General features: G+C 39.8%; 1 protein-coding gene across 5 annotated transcripts in view; it reads left to right on the top strand.

Moving 5' to 3' along the window:
* The window catches only part of LOC135712495 (netrin-B-like), a 212,362-nt gene extending 205,954 nt beyond the window's left edge, over positions 1 to 6,408 (top strand). For 4 of the 5 annotated variants that reach the window (XM_065235443.1, XM_065235445.1, XM_065235444.1 and 1 more), the window contains exons 6-8: positions 827 to 892; positions 1,039 to 1,243; positions 1,427 to 6,408. In XM_065235443.1, the coding sequence (XP_065091515.1) occupies positions 827 to 892; positions 1,039 to 1,243; positions 1,427 to 1,568 (413 nt within the window). In that variant the 3' untranslated portion in view covers positions 1,569 to 6,408. The remainder of the gene's footprint in view (positions 1 to 826; positions 893 to 1,038; positions 1,244 to 1,426) is intronic. The other variant, XR_010518642.1, reaches the window with a different exon arrangement.
* The last annotated feature ends 14,127 nt before the right edge of the window (positions 6,409 to 20,535 follow it).

The raw sequence follows: 20,535 nt of genomic DNA, 5'->3' as shown, positions 1-20,535 counted from the left end.
TACTGATTATTTTATGAAATGATAATAATGTTGTGATAGATATGTAATCTTTTAAAATTGACATTAACTACACAACAGGTTTTTTCTTGTAATAACCGCTTTATGATTACATTTTTACATGTAATTTTTTTCAAATTAGTCAATGTTTTCCTATTTCCTTCAACAGATTTCCTTCAATGTTCAGAAAAGCAAGAAGAGAAAACCGCTCAGAAACTAAAAACTTAAAGCTCAGAACTCAAACAAAAAAAAAAAACATTCCGTAGCAATTTGTATATTTATGCTAATAGCTTCCTAAAGGATAGCATAAAAATGATGCTATAACCATCCCAAAAAATCCACAACCCCTTCCTTCGAGAATGCAGATTGTGTGCATATGGTGCAGCGCTCCATCCATCTGATCGTTGTAGCAGAAAACCGATTAGAATTTCAGATAACCATCGCTCCGTGGTGCTTTTGGCGGAGTTGTTGTGTATTTGCACTGTGCACATGCAGTTCACTGAAAATAGCGTAATTCATAATCCCCCGTAGCGATTAGCATTTCTCTCGAACCGATCCGACAATGAGCCTCGTATTTTGTTCGGCACATAGGCTGATGGTGCACGGGTTGCATGCCTGGGTTGGCCTAAAGACTGGAGTTCGAGTTTCCGATTAGCATATTTAATTCACCACCAGCTCGTCAGCCAAAAGCACGGGTTAGGGGGGTGTCTTTTGGTCTGTTGAGGTGCATCAATGTGATTTTTGACCAAAATTAGAACCTCTCAAACATTAACTCATACCGCTGATGTTGTTAAATGCTTCATTTTTTTCTCTTTTCGATTCTTTGCAGATTGCGGCAAATGTAGATTTGACACGAAACGATTAAATCTGAATAAATTCTGCAAGCGTGATTATGGTAATTTTTTCACAACCTTCCAGTTTCACCTGAGAGTCTCTTTCCTCTTCGGTTCACCGAGAGAGTAAAGGAGGATGAGGAGGATGCTCGAAAATAACCCATTTCTCGTTTCTTTTTCTTTAATCCATTCTCTGTTCGACACACAGCAATCATGGCAAAGGTCACCGGACGAACAACATCTTCAAACAAACATGTCCCTCGGGACGAGATACGTTTCAACCTGCAGGTGCAGACCGTATTCAAGTCGACGAGCCCACTGGTGGTGACAAGCAACCAGCGGAAGTCGTCCGTTGGTCTGATGGTGCCCAACAAAAATCTGGACTGCCGATGTCCGAGTATTAAGATCAACAAGTGAGTATCACCGGGATATGTGTATTCCACAGTCGAAATTTGATTTTGAGTTTGCTTTTCGACATGTTTTTCAATGTTATCTGTTGAAAATTTTGCTGCATTCCTTGGCTTCTTGTTCCGTTCTGTTGAATTGAAAATTTCAGGACCATCATTAGCAATAATGAATTATTTTACTCTTAACAGATCATACTTAATATTGGGTATGGATTCAAAGCAGAATCCAGACTCCCTGGTGCTCGGGCCAAAGACGATCATCATCGAGTGGAAGGATGACTGGAACCGACGGTTACGGAGATTCCAACAGCAATCGGGGTCTTGTTATTAGAACAAACGAGAAAGAGAAGGTAGAAGAGCAGACTCTACCGTTGTCAAGTCAATTTGAGCAATCGAGTGTGTATGTGAGCGGGTGTTTGAGAGGATGTGCAAGTAAAGTCAAAGTTTGAACAATTGCAAGTATATATTATGACACGTACATAATAACATGAACCATTATGGAAGTAATGACAACAGCATACAAATAAACCCTTACTCATAATGTATTAATGTAGCGAATAAGCGGATTGCGATAAATGCTGAAACAGAAGAGATTTCCCCTGGAAAATGAGTAGTAAATAGGGGAAAGGTTGGAGTGCAAATAGAAAACAGTGGAAATAGTCTTACCAACAATAGTATTTTTGTCTCTGTCAGTGCCATTGAAAACTAATTAACAAGTGAATTGCAAAAGTATAACAAAAATGATTAGCTTCAGTCATTGTGTCGTCGTTGTGCGAGGGAAAGAATTAAAAGAAGGCGAAATTATATGCAATAATGTGTACAATAAATCAGTTTAAGAATGTATAATTATGGTTATAAAAGGACTTATTCAGAATTAGAATCGTGTTTTTAAGGAAATTGATCAACTTTTGGTCATCGTCGTCGGAATAGCTTTTCTTAGTATCATTTATCACCCTCATCATCATTATCATCGGAATCAATTAGGAAGAGTGGTACTATTGAAATTTCTTTGTAAATATTCGTATTTTCTCTTGGTATTCTTCCCTAATAATAATGGTATGTTTTCTTAGATCGACGACTGTTGGGTCTTGTGCCGTGAAGCTTTTGCGAACAGTAGTAAAGCATCTTTTTAGTTCGAGGTTTCTGGAACTTTTTTTTAAGTAAAATGAAGAAGCAAGTGAAGTTCAGCTTCTGGATCCATGAACAATGATTGGCTATAACCACAAACTATAACCATGTTTACCTGTGAATTTGATAAAAAATATTATTAAATGTATAACACATACCATACTCAGTATGTGATCCACAACTTTATGTGTTCATATTGATGGATCTTTCCGAACTGAAAACTTACTCGGACAATTTTGTCACTTGTAAGCCTAAGACACTTTAAATGAGATCAGTTCCACGCGAAAGAGGTTAATGACTAGATTTGAATGTTTCAGTTTTAAATGAAATTTTGATTATGTTTCTGACCTGGGAGGGAATATGAAACTTCAATTTTGGCTCAAGCGTCATATTTTAAAAGGGCGTATGTATTTTCATTGGCGATATGTTTGAAAAAACGTATCTCAAATACTATTGAATGTACCGAAATGGTATCTAACTAAGGATGAGTTGTAGATAATGGTTTTTAAAAGTCTTAAAAAAACTTAAATCCAAATTATAAAAATAAATGATTTTTCAATTTGTATTCAAAGAAAAATGAAAGTCATTAAAAGGCTTTTAGAAGTAATTCTGAGATGGTGGAAATTGTATTAACATATTTAGTAGAAAACCGACCTTCAGCCTTCATGTGTAAAGGGTGAATTTTTACCACTTATAACGATTTCTGATGTATTTTGATCAAAAATACTGAGGTCGAACATTTTTCTAACTGGAGCCATTTTCGAAATGAATTCGAAAAATATGCTATTCTTTCCTCTGTGTACATGTTTTTTTTTTCATATGTTGTGCCGTATTGTACCCTCGGTGTACAAGTTTTGAGCATGTGAATTGAATTTCTTACGATTTGTCTTTTTTCATCTTGAAAATTCAAACAGCCGGTTTGAGGTTACAGGCACAAAAGTAATGTGTATTTTTTTATTTCTCAGGTATGACAAAAATTTTTGCTCTCCATGCAATCATGATCGTTAGCCTGCGCAGCATAGGCGTGAGGGTGTTGACTTACAAACTCGCTGTAGATTTCTTTCAGTCAAAAAAATTCCGTGTGCATCCGTTTAAGGAGCATGAGCTTGAGCATGATTAACCACCCGCGGTTGCTGCTCCTTTATTGCCTGTAATCACACAGAGAACCAACTGATGATGCTTGGGATTAGAAATGTGTAAAAACTGGTGATCTCATACATATCTCATACAATAGGCAATACCAGCGCCGGCTACGTCAGAATTCAGGTCAATTAACGAATGGGTTAGGAATATGTTGACGTGATACTCACTTTATTGGAAGCCGCAAAATCCTCTGCACTTCCACGAGAAATCACTGAGATGCTGGATTAAGGGGTTGGGTTTTCAGCAGGTTTCGTTTTGGTAAACATGATCTTATTAAGAAAAGAAAAAGCAACTAACGTATATTGAAAGTGAAGAGGTCTAAGACTAAACCCATGATGTTTGGCTCTGTATGTAAAATTGGTTTCTCTAATGCCACCGCGCCCCTCCTATCACATAACGCATATGAGTGAGCTGTGGCTATAACAAGGGAGAGAAATCAATCAAATAAAGGAACCGGCGACTCCGACGACGATGACGACAAGAGTCACAAAACATACCTGGGATTGATCCCACGATTCTCTGCTCTTGTGAATTTGATTTAGATATCTCAAAGACCCATAAAAACCTCAGTCCCCGTATGCAGTGCAGACGATGCCGGTTCTTTAAGCAGCTGGTGCAATTCGCGATTCATCCGCCTTCTCCACCTTCCATATTCCATCTGCACTATGCCGTAGAAAGTACGCCACATCTTCCGTTCAAAAACCCCACCGTTCGTGTTGGGCCTCCGAGCACATTGTTCAGATCTCATGAATATAGAGGACTACCGGTCTAATCAGCGTTTTGTAGATTCATGCAGCGGTGAATCACTACCACAACACGTCTTTGAATGTCTCTGCTGGTGACATTATCGACGGTCACCTGTGAATAGAAATGCACGAGCTTGTCGACCAATTCGATGTCGTCGCCGTCGATAAGAACTAAGAGGCTAACATGCTCTTCTTTTAAGACTCTCCATCTCATTTTTTTTTTATCTAGATGTGTTAATGAAAAGTTCAATCTGCTGGGTATCAGCCATCTGATATACATTTCCGCCATGGCCTCTAAGCATTTCATCGGCGAATCCAAGAAGCTGGATGGACTTCCTACTTTTCGTTTCTATCTCCGCTCTTCTAAACACACCTTTCAAAGCGATGTTAAGTAGCAGAAACGAAAGCCGGTTACCTGTGACCCTCTTCGAGATTCAATGAACCTCGATACTTGAACAATGCACATAACTCGATCGATTGTCGCATATCAGCAGAGATGCTCAAAGCTGATTCCATGCTATCCTCACAAATATTGCATCAACTATTGGTCAATATCTGGGACACCGCGACTTTTTCGGCCGATTGGATGCAGGGCGTTTTGGTAAAAGTCCCCAAGAAGAGGGATCCAACTGTATGCAACAACTGGCGAGGCATCAAGTTACTGTGTATTGTACTCAAAGTTCTGTGTAAAGTTATCCTCAATCGGATACAGGAGAAGATCGACGCGGCTCTCCGACAGCAGCAAGCTGGATTCTATGCTGGAAGATCCTATTGTCACGCTCCGCATCATCTTGGAGCAGGTCAATGAGTTCCAAGAGTCCCTGTACTCATTGACTACGAAAAAGCTTTCGACCGACTAGACCACGAAAACTTGTGGGGCGCTCTGAGACGCAAGGGAGTCCCTGATAAGATCGTCAACCTCTTCGAAGCGCAGTACGAGGCTTTCTCATGCAGAGTGTTGCACAACGGAGCTTTGTCTGACCCGATTCGGGTAATCGCAGGTGTGAGGCAAGCATGTATATTATCACCGCTACTGTTCCTCATCGTAATCGACGAGATCATGGTTGGAGCCGTTGATCGTGTACCGAACCGTGGGTTGCTGTGGCAGCCTATCACTATGGAGCATCTCAACGACTTCGATTTGGCTGATGATGTTGCGTTATTAGCACAACGGCGCTCTGACATGCAGAGGAAGCTCGACGACCTTGTGGAACGCTCCTCTGAAGCAGGTCTAACCATCAACGGCAAGAAGAACAAATCGTTAGATGTCAACACGGAAAACCGTTCCAATTTCACGGTAGCTGGGCAGGCAGTGGAGAAAGTCGAAAGCTTCCAATATTTTGGCAGCCAGATAGCGTCGGACGGCGGCACCAAGCGTGACATAGGTGCACGGATTAAGAAGGCGAGGGTTGCTTTTGCCCGTTTGCGAAATGTATGGAGAGCGAATCAGATTAGTCGACGCACCAAAATCCGAATTTTTAACTCGAACGTGAAGTCTGTGCTGTTATACTGGCCCCACAATTGGATCTCAAATTCCGAGCTTCATCGTTTGTGCCATCAGAAGCCGATGGAGAAATAAATTCGTGAACGGAAGTAGAGGTGGGTCGGCCACACACTACGACGGAGTGGAAACGAAATCTGCAAGCAAGCACTGGAATGGAATCCAGCAGGACATCGCAGCAGAGGCAGACCCAGAGGCTCGTGGCGGCGGAGCCTAAACAGTGAAATTAAGAACGTTGACCGAAACTTGACTTGGGCACAGGTCAAGGCCAAAGCTATTAGTCGCCCAGGATGGAAATCTTTCACAAAGGCCCTTTGCACCCCTGGAGGTGCGCAGGATCGTTAAGTAAGTAAGTAATTGTCGTCTTGACCTATCGTATCAGTTAATTCAGAAACCCGTATTCGTGCATAACCTATTCAAGCTGGTCTTGATCGATTGTGTTGTATGCTGATTTAAAATCGCCGCACAAATGATGTGTACGCACGTGTTATTTGCGGTTGCTCCAAAGAGCCTGATGAATCACGAAAATATAGCCCGAGATAGTACGGGTACCAACAAATCATGCCTGGTATTTGCCCATTAAGTATTTGGGGGAGAACATCCGCAATTTATATTGGATTAAAACTTTTGCTTCAAATGAGCGACAGAAATCATTATTCGGCTTAAAAGCTTTGTTGGAGACTTCCATCACTTGCTACGGTACAAGACGGAATTGTACGGAATTTCATAAAACATTTGGGTTTTGGCTATGAAAACAGCAAAATTATGGAAGTGTAACCTGTGGAAAATGGTTTTGTGGACCAGTCTCTAGTTGAGCGCAATATTAGCTGTCTCTCATTGTTATTGCAAGAAATTAAAATTATTTTTCGTTTCATTTCGAATTTTTCAGACAAAAATTGGCCAGAGCTATGATTCTATGATTATAGAAAATTAAAAGTAAAAATGAGAAAATTAAAATTGATATGATCTTACAGAACCAAATGGTGAAAACAGCAAAATTATGAAAGTTTATATAGAATTGAAGTTAACCGTTGAACAAAAACTTATAGTCATATATTTGATATGCTAATATGCTTTGTTATGTAATTTCTACACAGAATACAGTATTTGAGACATTGTAAATCGATACCAGTGCAAAAAAAATGACATAAAAAATTTGTATACAATAAGTTTAACAATACGACCAAAAGTTTATGTTATACAATTGTTTTCAATTTTCAAGTGTCCTGGTTTAAAATACTTCAAAAATTTGCATTTTTCATTAGCATTTTTCATAAAAATAATTATAAATATTGAAGATGTACTTATTGAAATATTTCAGTTTTTAAAACTTTTTTGAAATTTCTACTCAAAATTCCAAAAAATAATTAGCGTGTATATTTTTACCGGAATGACTTTACATTTCCAAACAAATTTGATTCAGGCGTCATTCAGATCAGAAGTGACTTTTAAGTGCTACAATTATTGGAAAATGTCAAAGACATCATTTTGACAAAACTACTTGATCCAAAATGGCCAAATTTTTGCAAAAATGTGAATGATTTCCGTTTACACATAATTATTTACAGTTTCATGCAAATCGGGTATGGTCGATTTTTTTTTTATTTTTTAGTTGTTTTATTCTATTTAGCCTGGAACTGGTCATTAGGCATTACGGGCATGTTCCGGTGCCTCAGGAGAATTGACCAATTTAAGACAACAACAAAAAATCCACCCTTTGACATGTTAAACTTAATTAATTATCAAAATAAAGTCAGGGGAGGCCATGCTGGCAGGCATATTGGCCATCCTGGACATGTTCCGTACCCCCGGGTAAGTGGTCAGTTTTCGATAAGATCTGAAGCCCAGTATGTGACTTCATAACTTAAAACTTAATTATTTTTCAAAACAAGGTTAGGGGAGACCATATTGAGAGTCCTTGGTGACATTGGCCATCATAAACATGTTCCGGTACCCCCAGGGACGTGGCCAATTTTTGACAAGATCAAAAACTCGCCGTGAGATATTTCAATCTTGAAGATTTTTCAAAACATGGTGCAGGTCATCATAAAAATTCACGGGTACATTCACCATATCTCGGGTATGTTCTGGTGACTCCGTGGAAGTGACAAATTTTCAATAAGAGCTGAAACCAAACATGCGGCATATCAAACTTTACAAAACAAGACCCCTTGAATAGTAATCAGCTATCGGCAAAAAATAAAACCCATCAAAGTTCATAGTTTTTTTCAAAACCCAGCCCGAGGAGGCAATATGCAGTAACAATATACATACCAAACATTTTACGGTATATTCGGAAAAATGACCAAAACACCAGCGTGTGACATATCAAACTCAATGAATTATCAAAACAAAGTCAGTGGAGGTCATACTGAGAGTCCACGGTTTTTATTGTCCATCCCAGGAATGCTCTGGCTGAAACCCACCATGCGACGTATCAAGCTTCATACATATTTAAAGAATGATCACTTTAAGTTCTTATCGTAAATTGGCACCTTCTAGTCTACGATTTGGTCAAAAACTATGGTGCAGCTCTCAGTACCGTGTGAAATTTCATCTCTGGGAAGGTTTCTAGTCATACCGAACTTTGCAAATGGAAGTAAAGCCTTAAGCAGGACAATGTGGTCAGAATCCGTGCCTGAAAGCTTTATGACCAAGTGCTGACCAAATTCACCGGATATTTTTCTTGGACCATGCATCGTAAATGCTGATTTCAGACCACCACTGGGACTTTAGTTTTACTATGCCACTTTACTGTACATGTTACTGTCAAATGCTAGTTTGCATTTTCGATAAATTTGCTGGCAAATACATGATTTAACAGGGATTTTGTTGATGCGGCGAGAAGACATATATATCACAACTTTACGAAAGGCCTCTAGAAGCAAAAGTGATTTGATTCGCTGACGGCCCCCTCAAGTTCTGATCAGATTTTGCGACCTGTTATTACAGTAGGATGTGCTATGACTGTAATAACTCAAGTGAGTCCAGTTTATACCATAAGACCTCAACATACCTCAACAATTGAAGCCAGTTTAGGAAGATTGAGAATTTTTTGGCAATTGTGATGGGAATGCTGAAGGTAAATGGTAAAGTGTCCAAAAACATCAGTCGGATGAAAACATGGGTAATTAGGATTACCAAAACTGTGAACGATAAATGTGAACGAGGGGTGATGCGCCTGGGTACAGGAAGAATCCCGGAATGCCTCCGAATTCACACTGGATGGACTTGAAATATTGAACCTTCAAAGATTATTTTCCATTTTTTGGATCACAAGTAACACAAATTCATAGAATTATGTCCAGTAAACTTCTTTACAACCAAAATAAGTCATATAAAGGTTATATAAACTGCTGTAGAACATGTGTGTTGCTTGAGACATTTAAATGAAGAAGTTCAACCGCAGCAGTTATACAAACAAGTCTTAAATGAATCGTTTGACTCATTAGAGTGATCAACCCAAGTAACCACCAAGCCCGCTAACTGCCCGATAAACGCTCTTTTTGCGATATTTGGTAAACATAGGGTTTCCCAACTTTATGTCAGTCGTAAATCAGCTTTATATTGCAAAAAAGACGATTAGCGGGCTTGTTGGTTACTTGGGAATAACAGTCACGGTTAGGCTTGTGGTGACCACTTGTTGAAAAGTAGACCAATTCAGTATGTCTTCATTTTTTTCCGCTTTCCATTGAGAGAACACCAAGAGAAAATCTACCCACCTTTAAATTGCATGAAACGTAACAATTAGTATTTAAGTAAACTCGTTGTATCAAAGCCGAAAAAATAATCCAACAAAGCGTATATTATTATTATTTAACAACCAATTGTATACACATTGTGATCATATTTTTGTACATACAATCAGATAAGCAAAACAATCACACATTCAAATTTCAGAAAAGCCCTTAGGAAACTAATTTAAGATTACAGCAATTTGCACAAGCTTCGTGGTCGACTTATTGATTTTCCATTAATTATATTTTAATTAAGTGTTTTTGTTTTTCTATTTAATTATCTATATCTTCCAATCGACATCAAAAGTAGCCATCATGTTTATTCAAATTCCATGTTCTTAATATCGACTAAGCTTATCAAAGGATAATTAATAGAAAACAGAATAGCTGATCAATGTTTGTGACCAGAGTAATTCTCAGTGTTTCGAGCGCTTTTTGAAAAAAAAAAATATAAAAAAAAACAAATCAATATATCTACTAATTGAATCGATGAGCAAATGCTGAAAGGAAAATCAAATACCTTGTAACGGTACAAGTAATCAAACTGCGAGGAAATCAAAGCGTAAAGTGGATGAAAAAAGTAATGAAACCATTAAATTATTTTATATTAAACCGAAAACTAATTCCGAGTTTTTGTTGTATTCCGAAAAAAAAAACCGAAAGCCATACAAAATCCTTGAACATAACGAAAACACAGAACAATGGTCGTAAATTTTTCAAACCTTTCTGTTCCTACCCTGTATACCTAGAATCTAGCTACCGCAGTCGGGGCAACACAAGGAAACACTCAGAAAGTTTTCAACTACAGTTGTTGGCAACGCAAGCCGTCAGTCCTCAGCAGCCCACTAGGAATAACCTTTTTTTCCTGTAGAAAGGTGAGTTTTAAGCTAGCAGCCTAACCTTCCTGCTGAGTCAGAGGCGCGGAGTGGATGGGTTGGATTTCGCACAGGGGACAACAAAGTTTTGCGCTCAACAATGGAAATAAATGTCATGTAATTGAAGCGAAACGTAACGACTCTCCAATGACGGTGGCAAGACCAGCCGTGAGGCTCTGAGGCATGTGGATTGGTTGGCTCCTGTACGCTGAAAGGGAAGGTTATCATCCTCGAGAGCTTGTTGCAGCATTCTGTAGGGGGACACGATGGATTGGGTGAAAGCGGCTCGGGAACCAAAGAGTTGGAGATGTTTAATGGTTAAAGTTTCGGTGAAAGTTGAGTATTTTTATGGATTCAACGGGGCGTCAAAAAGGGCAACCGGGAGTCTGTTGTAGAGTTGAAAAATAAGGTAATACCTATGTGTACGTAGGGAAGAAACCACATGCAGCGCGATACACAAATGGCTGTGTTGGACCGCAGGGGGGTCTGCAAAAGATTAGATCAACTGTAGCCAAAATACGCTACGAAGAAGGGTCTTAAAATGGTCAAAAATATGCTTTGTTATTTATGTATTTACCACATCTCTGTGCACAAACTTCATTCACATACAATTTGCGTGAAGCCTAAAAACTATAGATTTGAGGTAAGATTTTTTGCCAAATAGCGATAAAATAAACGAATTTAGGATTTACCACTCAGAAATTCATGAAACTTCGCATATTGTTCGCTTGGGACAAAATTTGTCCAAAATTTGTCCAAAATTGTAAAACATCAACTCTTAGTGAATTTTCTCAGTAGTCAGGTCAGTAATGGTATTTGTTAGCTTTTGATTTCTTGGCAAAACAGATTCAATTAACATAGCCAGAGATGGTTACGAAGCTTTTTTTTTGTCTTAGTAGTCACTATGAAAAAGTAGTGCCGTGTTGTCGTTTCTTCCTAATATAATTTCTTTGACATTTTCCAGCTCTGGACAAAGCTTACTTTATCTGTCAATCCAACTTACTTAAAATGTTTGAATGTTTATATTTTTTCTTAGAATTGATTTTAATACAAAAAAAAAACATTTTTGGGGTGGTGTACAAAAACGACCGCAAGGTTGACGTAGACTACGTTAAGTTGTTCAGCGAACTTCTTGTGCATTTGTCTTGGTTTTGATTTGAAATACAGTTTAAGTATCCTATTATTTCGATCCTCCGTACATATTTTGGATTTTATACTTAGTAAAATAGTCACAACAGTCTATTACATTTGGTTCCAAAATTCCAATGCAGAGGTGAGTCTCCTTCCATGATATCATTGATCACACCCGTCCACTGCGAGATAGTTTTACTGCACGACGGCCGAGAGAGGGAAAAAATTAACCTAGTGTCACTGGCGATGATGTTGCAATTACTTGCTGCTGGTACCACGCCGTCCGATGCGAAAATGAGCGAAGGCGACTTTTTTTTACTTTAAATGATCTTTATTTCTTGTATTTTTGTGTGGTTTACATGTATTACTTATCAAGTGACACATATGCGTCTTTTCAACTTTAGTTCTTTTGAATTTCAATTATTATTAGTTACAGTTCCTAGTCCTATCAGGCCTGTTTTAAAAAAGACCACCTTGGTGGGATTGGTGTGTTTTAAATTGAAAAAAGAAAACTACTTATAACTACTATTTACAACTACAACTAACCTACAGCTACTATATACACCTAATCTACTATACACAAATTGCTTATCAAAGCATGTTCTGATAAATTACATTTTTGTGCAAATTAAGTGTTCATTTCGTTTATTCTGGAATCTTTTTTGGCAATACCAGCCTCTTCGTGTAAATTTGTTATTCTAGTGTCGAAAGGACGATCAAGAACCATCCTCAGCACTCTATTCTGAGCGACCTGAATTTTGTTCGGAGTGAGTATGTGCACATGATTTCCACACCGGAGCTGCGGAGAGGATCGCAGGTGCTATGATTTGTTTGTAGACAACCAGTTTGTTCATCCTTGAGAGACGGGATCTGCGGCAAATCAGCGGATACAGACACCTAACCAAGGCAGAACACTTGACTACTGTTTTCTCTACATGCGAACGGAAGAGGAGCTTTTCATCGAACAACATACCGAGATAGGTTACTTCGGCAGACCAATTAATTAATTTAGCTTTATTTAGGAGGCTTTCAGCCTTAGGCTGGTTCGCCTCCGACCTTCGGCAGACCACTCAACCCTTGTGCCATCCATGATTACAGTACAAGATGGAGCCGGTTTCAGTTTGGGCGATTGCCGATGGAGAAACATGATCGCCTATGCTTTGGAGGGATTGATTTTAATTTGCCACGTGGTGGCATAATCAGCAAAGGCGTTAAGGCATCGTTGAAGTTTGTTCGTTATTTCGCGAGGCATCCTTCCTTTGACGGCTATTGCGGTATCATCTGCGAACAGGAAAAACACGCAACCGTCTCCGAGGGGAGGAATGTCGGAAGTGTAAATGCTGTAAAGCAAGGGGCCCAGCAGAAGGCCTTGCGGGACTCCTGCAGGGATGAAAAACGTGTCTGAAAGACAACCATTCAGCGTTACCTTAAACGACCTTTGCTGTAGGTAGTTACGCGTGATTTTAACCAGATGTAAAGGAAAGTTGAAGTTACAAAGCTTGTACACAAGTCCATCATGCCAAACATTGTCAAACGCTTTCTCAACGTCTAACAAGGCCATGGCTGTGGACTTGGATACAGCTTTGTTACTTCGGATGTTATTCATCACCCGCACTAGCTGGTGATTGGTGGAGTGCCCCTTTCTGAACCCAAACTGTTCCGGAAGGAGAATGTTATTTTCCTCGACAAACTTGAGCAAACGATTGAGAATGAATTTCTCGAACAATTTACTCAGCGCTGAAAGGAGTCTGATTGGTCTGTAGCTTGAACACAATGTTGGATCCTTTCCGGGTTTGCGGATTGGTATGATTTTTGCTACCTTCCAGGTGCTTGGAAAGTAGTGCAGTTCCAAGCATCTGTTGATGATAGCGGTTAGAAGAGACTGCACTTTCAAGCTGAGCCTCTTCAAGATCAAGTTGAATATACCGTCAAACCCGGGAGCCTTCATGTTCTTGGTGCATTGCAGCGCTGAGCAAATCTGTTGTACTGTAATCATATCCGCCGGAGGCACGACACAAGGGGAGGCATCTAGGTTTTGAACACATGGCGCAACCTGATCTTCGAGCGGACGTTGGATAGTCGATCGCATTTGCTTTCTCCTGTGGGGTGATTAAAAGCCGATCGTCATCGTTTTCGACTCTGAGAGGTGGAACTGGTTTGGGATGATTTTTGAGGACCTTGGCTACCTTCCGGAATGGTCTGGAGCGGTCGTTCAGATTCTGGACAACACGCTCAAAGCTTTCATTTCGGAGTGAGTCCATTCTGGAAGCAATCTGCTTGTTCAGATCGGCCATATCACGTTTTTTGCCCTGGTCTCCAGTCACCTGAAACTGGCGTCTACGCACATGTCTTAACCGAATAGATAATTGGGTGTGGGAATCAATAGCAGCAAATTTACTCCTCACAGGAACTTTTCGAACGCATGTCTCGTCAGCCACGGATATGGCCTGTTGGAGTCCTTGCAACGTCCGGTCGATGTCATCTACGGTGTCGAGTGGTGGGTTTTCATCGATGTCCACCATTCGTCCATACTGCACCCAGTTGACATGGTAGTAGTCTTTACGCAGGCAGCTTCTCGTGGTCGAACAATAGATATCCGTTCCGGTTCCACTGGTAGTTCCGCCAAGCTTCATGGCGGGCGTTCAGGTCGCCCCCAACGATAAATCGGGAGCTAGTGCGAGTGATAGCGGTCAGGTCGTTCTTGAATTGGATGCCTAGGCCGTTGCTTGTCGGGCAGTAAACAGGGATAAACAGGACGTTTCCAGTTGGTGATTCCACCTCCACCATAACGGCCTCGATGATAGAAGTGCGGATGTGTGGCAGAGTGCAGAACTTGATTCCCTTTCTGACCTGACGATGACCGCTTACCCCCCCTGGAGCTGCGATCAAGCCGGATAATTTTGTGGTCAGGCAACCAGAAACTGTCACCGGCCTTTAGGTGGGTCTCGGTTAGAAGACCCACGTCGATGCTATGCTTGCGGAGGAAGTCAGCAAGCTCAATCTGTTTAGTTCTTACAGAGCAAGCGTTCCAGGTAGCTATGGTTAGCGGCTTAGATGAAGAACTTACCGAGCACTTGGATCTGTTCGGGCTTATTGCGGCACTTACGTAGAGCACCGGTCATGTTGATGAAAATATCCATCAATTCATCCGCTGAGAACAGATCGGGATTATTTAGTTGAGCTCTTGGTTGTCTCCAGAATCCAGTGGGGATGAAAAGCTTTGTCTAGCAGTGGATCGCACCCTTGGATTCACTTGTCCATGAAGAGGCGGAAAGTCCTCCGCCTTGAAAGCCGGGGCCTTATCCTTCTTTCGTGCTGGTTGATTGTTGGTGGACGCCTGATTTTGAATGCGCTTGAAATCCTCGCGTTTTTGGAAATGCTTGTTGGACCCTTGGTGAGCACCACCACAGTTGACGCATTTTAACGCCACGGCTCCATCCGCAGGGCAGTCGTAAGTGGCGTGGTGTTTAGCCCGATTACCGCAGCGTGGCTTAATGTTGCAGTTGCGGGCAACAATCAATTCGAAACTAACGATTTTTAATTGGCTCACTACTTGGTTAGCCGATTGGTCCCAAACAATTCGATTAACGTACCCCATTCTAGTATAAATTCCAGTACCACACTATGTTTGTTTTGATTCGCTATGAAATTTTTACAGATAATATGAGGGGTTCGTGGATTTTCCTATGTTTCGAGGGGTGCATCCATTAGCTTGGGACCGAAGATAGTACCAGAGCTGAGCCAAAAAGTTGAGCTCGGTTCTTTGGGACCTTCTGGTCTTAGAGTTACCTCTATGATTGTGGGTGCCATGTCAGAAGCTCAGACACCGTTGGTACTGAGTCACATTGCGATGGTCGCCACGGTATGGCTCCTAGCGGACGATGATGGAATTGATGGAGCGGATGGCTTTCAGCGCGTCACCGTTCACTTCTGAAAGTATACCAGGAAAACGCAATCCGGATACGCCTTCACATTTTTGTCCTTCCGTGTCATCCGATAGACGCCGAAATCACCGATGTCGCTGTGACTTCGTCACGTCCACTCGCACCATCGGACAGGCCTTGGTTTTTCTTCTTCTTCTTGGATCGCTTCACCGTGGTGGAGGTGGTATTCCCAACATCGGTGGGAAGAGTAGCATACCTATTTGAAATACGTGCTACCCTCACCACTGTTCTTCTCCGCTTTCTCAAGAAGCCTGCTCCAGGAGCGCTGTCTTCCCATCACACGATGCGACCGACACTACTGACGACGCGAATAAACGTTTGGAATAAACTATCGAACAACTCAACAGAACGAGTAAATATTGGACTGAACTGCTTGACGGAAAAGCGGAGAATTCTCGGTGAGCGAAGGCGCGACAGCAGTTTTGTTTTATAACTTTACAGGTTCAAGCAGAACGATATGAAACCAAGAGGTACTCGATTATAACGACTGGGATAGGGAAAATGTTGTTTTTTTTTTTCAAGAAAACAGAGAAAACAGTTCCTTTTTTGTTTTTGATTGCAAATTTTTCAAAAGATTTTTCATGGACATTAGAAAATATTGATGTCCTCGGATTTGTAACGTTATTTCCTAACGATTGATATATTTGGATTTCAATTTCATCTATCAATGACAAACGTATAAGCGTTCACAACCTAAAACTATTTTGAAGGTGGTCACATTATACAATGATACACCATCAGTACCTTCCCGTAAGACGTAGTCAACGTCATAAAAATAAGAGTTGTGTCCCAAGCACGACCGTTTTATTGACGTAGGACTACGAGATTGTTTTATTGCTTAATAATTCAAGTGATAATTACTACATTATTGATTTATAAATTGTATCCTAGAATAAAAAAACATTCAATTCAAAATTTTGAAATAAGGGGTTATTGAATTACGTAGTTGAGTTCAATTTTTATATTTCAACATTCATTTCCTATCTTATTGAAACTTAGGTTCCAAACGTGTACAGCCCATTTTAAGGTACCTATTGAATAATGTTTATATACAGCTACCGGAGTGAAAATTCGCTATTTAAAAAGTATTTCATATTATTAACCGGTTTAAAATATATATAAGTACGTCACACCATATTATTGCATATTAATTTAATGTCATGTAATAATGACAGATAAACTGCATCTCATCTGAGTTTGTCCTTTATCTGTGTTCAAACAAAAATCTTTCAAATAGTGAATGCGAAAAATCAATAAATTTAACGACCATTAAATTGTTTCATATTAAAATATGTTTAAGAAAATAAACTGATCGATCCTCGTTTACACAAGGCATAGGGCTATATTTAAATTTGCAAACATTATAGTACTATTTTGATATGACTTTGCAAGGCATTGTTTCGCTGATGTAAAGGGTGATACGGTCAAAATTTGGTCAAGGGAAAACGCGTGTAAATCGGTGAAATCGTTTATTTAAAAAATCAAATTAAATTTCTTTTTCAAGTTCAATTAGTATAAAATTCAGGAAAAATATTCAGTTAGGCTTCCGCTTCTCCAAATCCGAATTGCCGGGCCTTACGCTTGACCCCTGCCATCAGATTTTGTACAGCCACCTTGTCCACCTTCTTCGCCGCAGAAAGCCAGTTTGCCTTGAACTGCTGCTCGCCCTTAGCAGTTTTTTTGGTCTTCTTTAGGTTCCGCTTGACAATAGCCCAGTATTTCTCAATTGGGCGGAGCTCTGGCGTGTTGGGAGGGTTCTTGTCCTTGGGAACCACCTGCACGTTGTTGGCGGCGTACCACTCCATGGCCTTTTTACCGTAATGGCAAGATGCCAAATCCAGCCAAAACAGTACGGAACAACCGTGTTTCTTCAGGAAAGGCAGCAGACGTTTATTCAAACACTCTTTCACGTAAATTTCTTGGTTGACAGTCCCGGAAGCTATGAAAATGCTGCTTTTCAAGCCACAGGTACAGATGGCTTGCCAAACCAGATATTTCTTTGCGAACTTTGACAGTTTCATGTGCTTGAAAACATCTGCTACCTTTCCCCTTCCTTTTGCCGTATAAAACTCCTGTCCCGGAAGCTGCTTGTAGTCGGCTTTGACGTAGGTTTCGTCGTCCATTACCACGCAGTCAAACTTCGTCAGCATCGTCGTGTACAGCCTCCGGGATCGCGCTTTGGCCGTCGTATTTTGTTTATCATCGCGATTTGGAGTCACTACCTTCTTGTAAGTCGATAGTCCGGCTCGTTTTTTGGCTCGATGCACGGTTGTAGACGATACACCCAGCTTATTTGCGGCATCTCGGAGAGAGAGGTTAGGGTTTCGCTTGAAACTACCGGCAACTCTCTTTGTCGTCTCAGCGGCTTCCGGTTTTCGATTTCCCCCCGATCCAGACTTCCTGGCTGTCGACAAACGTTCCCCAAACACTTTAATTACATTTGTAACGGTTGATTTGGCAACTATTAGCGATTTTGCCAACTTTGCGTGCGAGTAGCTCGGATTTTCGCGATGCGCGAGCAAAATTTTGATACGCTGCTCTTCTTGCTTGGACGGCATTTTGACAACTGAAGAGTGAATTCCAAAATCAAAATAGGAGCAACATTCTACACACACACACCTTCAAAATGAGGGGTGTTCAGGTTTTTTAAATGCAAAATTGAAAGAAATACGTCAAGTTGATATTGACCAAATTTTGACCGTATCACCCTTTATGTCAGAAAAGTTGCAAATCGTATACTGACATATCAATACGTAACAAGCCAATAAGTCACTTTCGAGTAACAAGTAACGACGGCAGTCCCAAAGCAGCAGATGACATGAAAGTTGAAGACAAATGCAAAGTTCCAGCTGGTACATAATAACTACACACTTAGAAAAATTTATGTAAATTTAGGTGCTCTGCGACTGACATACACAAGCGTCAATTTTGACATAAAATTTAGTCATAATAGACGCAAAATTCAGCTTTATCAAACGTACTTTCGAAGTTTTCAGTCTCGGAGCACTTAATTTTACATGACATGTTTGCTAACGTCTCATCCTTTATGTCATAAATGGATCCCGTCGCGTGTAAGATTGGGTATTTCTAAGTGTGTAGAAAGTACACACTTAGAATAAACTAATTTTAGACGTGACGGAATCCATCTTTGACATAAAAGATGGGACGTAAACAAACATGTATTGTAACATTAAGTGCTCCAAGACTGAAAAGTTTGAAAGTACGTTTGATAAAGCTGAATTTCGCGTCTATTATGACTCAATTTTATGTCAAAATTGACGCTTGTATATGTCAGTCACAGAGCATCTAAATGTACATGAATTTTTCTAATTGTTTATGAATAATAAATAGAAATTATCGAAATTTTGATTTAAAAAATTATTATTTCCAAGGCACCTTTACTTCCCTGGTGACTCAAAAACTTTGCACCATGAAATAGGTCTTGTGCATCGGCTCAAGGTAGCAAGTCAGTTCGAAAACTGGTGAAGACATTTTTAACTAAACTAGTCACCATACAATAGGTCTTATAAATCTGTTCTACTTTGTCAAAAACAGCAACCATCTCTCTAGTTGAGCTTTCAAGTTAAAACAAGCATATATAAGTCAAATCGTATACTCACCGGGCCTGGTGTGAGAATTTAGAACTGAGCTGTTCACTATACAATAGATCATGCCGACAGCAACCTTCTATCTAGTCGAGATTTTGACTTAAGCAAGCCTTTAGTATCAAACGGCACTAGTGGTTAGTGATTTTTTCGTGTGAAATACGATAGGTGTTGTCATTCACAACTGAAGACAGCAAACTTCTATCTAGTCGTACTGTCAAGTTAAAGAAATCAATAAGATGTAAAATTGCACACAATTTGCGTCACATGGTGAGTAAATTCTGAACTGAGCTGTCCATCCTCCAATAGGTTTTATTCAACAAACTTTGTCCAAGACCGTTACCTTCTATCTAGTCTAGCATTAAGAAGTGAAATGGTATGCTAGCAAAAAGAAGTTAAAAAGTAACTAGCGTGATGTACACCATCTAATGAGTTTCTTTCACTTGAAACACTTTTCCCAGACATAAACCTTCTATCTATTCAAGATGTCAAGTTAGGCAAATAATTTATTAGTTCCACATGGAAGACGAATTCTGAACTCAACTGTTCACATTCCAATAAGCCATATGCATCTGAACAGCTTTGATGAAGACCGCAACCCAGTGATGTCATGGTAAATTTGGAACTGGTTACTCATTTAGAATTTCTCTTTGGGCCCTTGTAGGAAATAAAAATAAATATTTATTTATCAATAACTGGTCACCAGTTCTAACCAACATAATATCACTGAACATTTCACTTAAAATCGTAAAAGTGGGGTTACTCACTTAGTGAATTGAATTTCTCAAAAATCTGCTCCCAGGCCGATAAAAGTAACTCAATACGTGAGTCGAATTCAACTCACAATTGCATTACATTGCGTAGCGCCTTCTGACACTGTAGGGATAACTGTTAAACAAATTCAAAATGACCGCCGTTTAAATGCAATTTTAGCTATTGAACGGGGTTATACAGTATTCAAGAAGTTTTTCCAGGAAAATTGAGGAAAAATTTACCCATTCACTAAGTAACGTTTTTTTTTTTGCTAATTTTGTCTCCAATTCGACTCAATTTTGAGTTTATCTCATTGGCCGTGAAAAAGTGTAGAGACTAGAAATACTAAATATTTTTTTTTCTTCAAGCAGATTTTTGAGGAAAGTTTTTACTCGCTTTCTACGCTTAAGAGAAATCCTACTCAATTTTGAGTTAGTCTCGTCGGTGATATATTTCGTCTAACAAAGTGACAACCATCACATCTCCAGACGATCTGAAGCAGAACGTGCAGGTAAGCTCTTTTATAACCTCGCAACAGATCGCCTCCCTCTGTCCCATCGATAGTCATAGCAAACGAACACGGTCTAAAAGTTTGATCGATTTTCAATAATTTACTAATGATAAATTAATATAATCTTTAAACCAAACAAATCTTACATCAATTCTGATTCAAAGGGTGTGAAAAGAATTTAAATATACGGATGCATGGACTATAAAGACTGCGAGAACAAATTT

This window comes from Ochlerotatus camptorhynchus, unplaced genomic scaffold, assembly GCF_037179485.1.
Source record: "Ochlerotatus camptorhynchus isolate MF236.1 unplaced genomic scaffold, CSIRO-AGI_Acam_v1.1 ptg000485l, whole genome shotgun sequence".
Taxonomy (NCBI): Eukaryota; Metazoa; Arthropoda; class Insecta; order Diptera; family Culicidae; genus Ochlerotatus; species Ochlerotatus camptorhynchus.
This window is presented reverse-complemented; position numbering and strand designations above follow the sequence as displayed.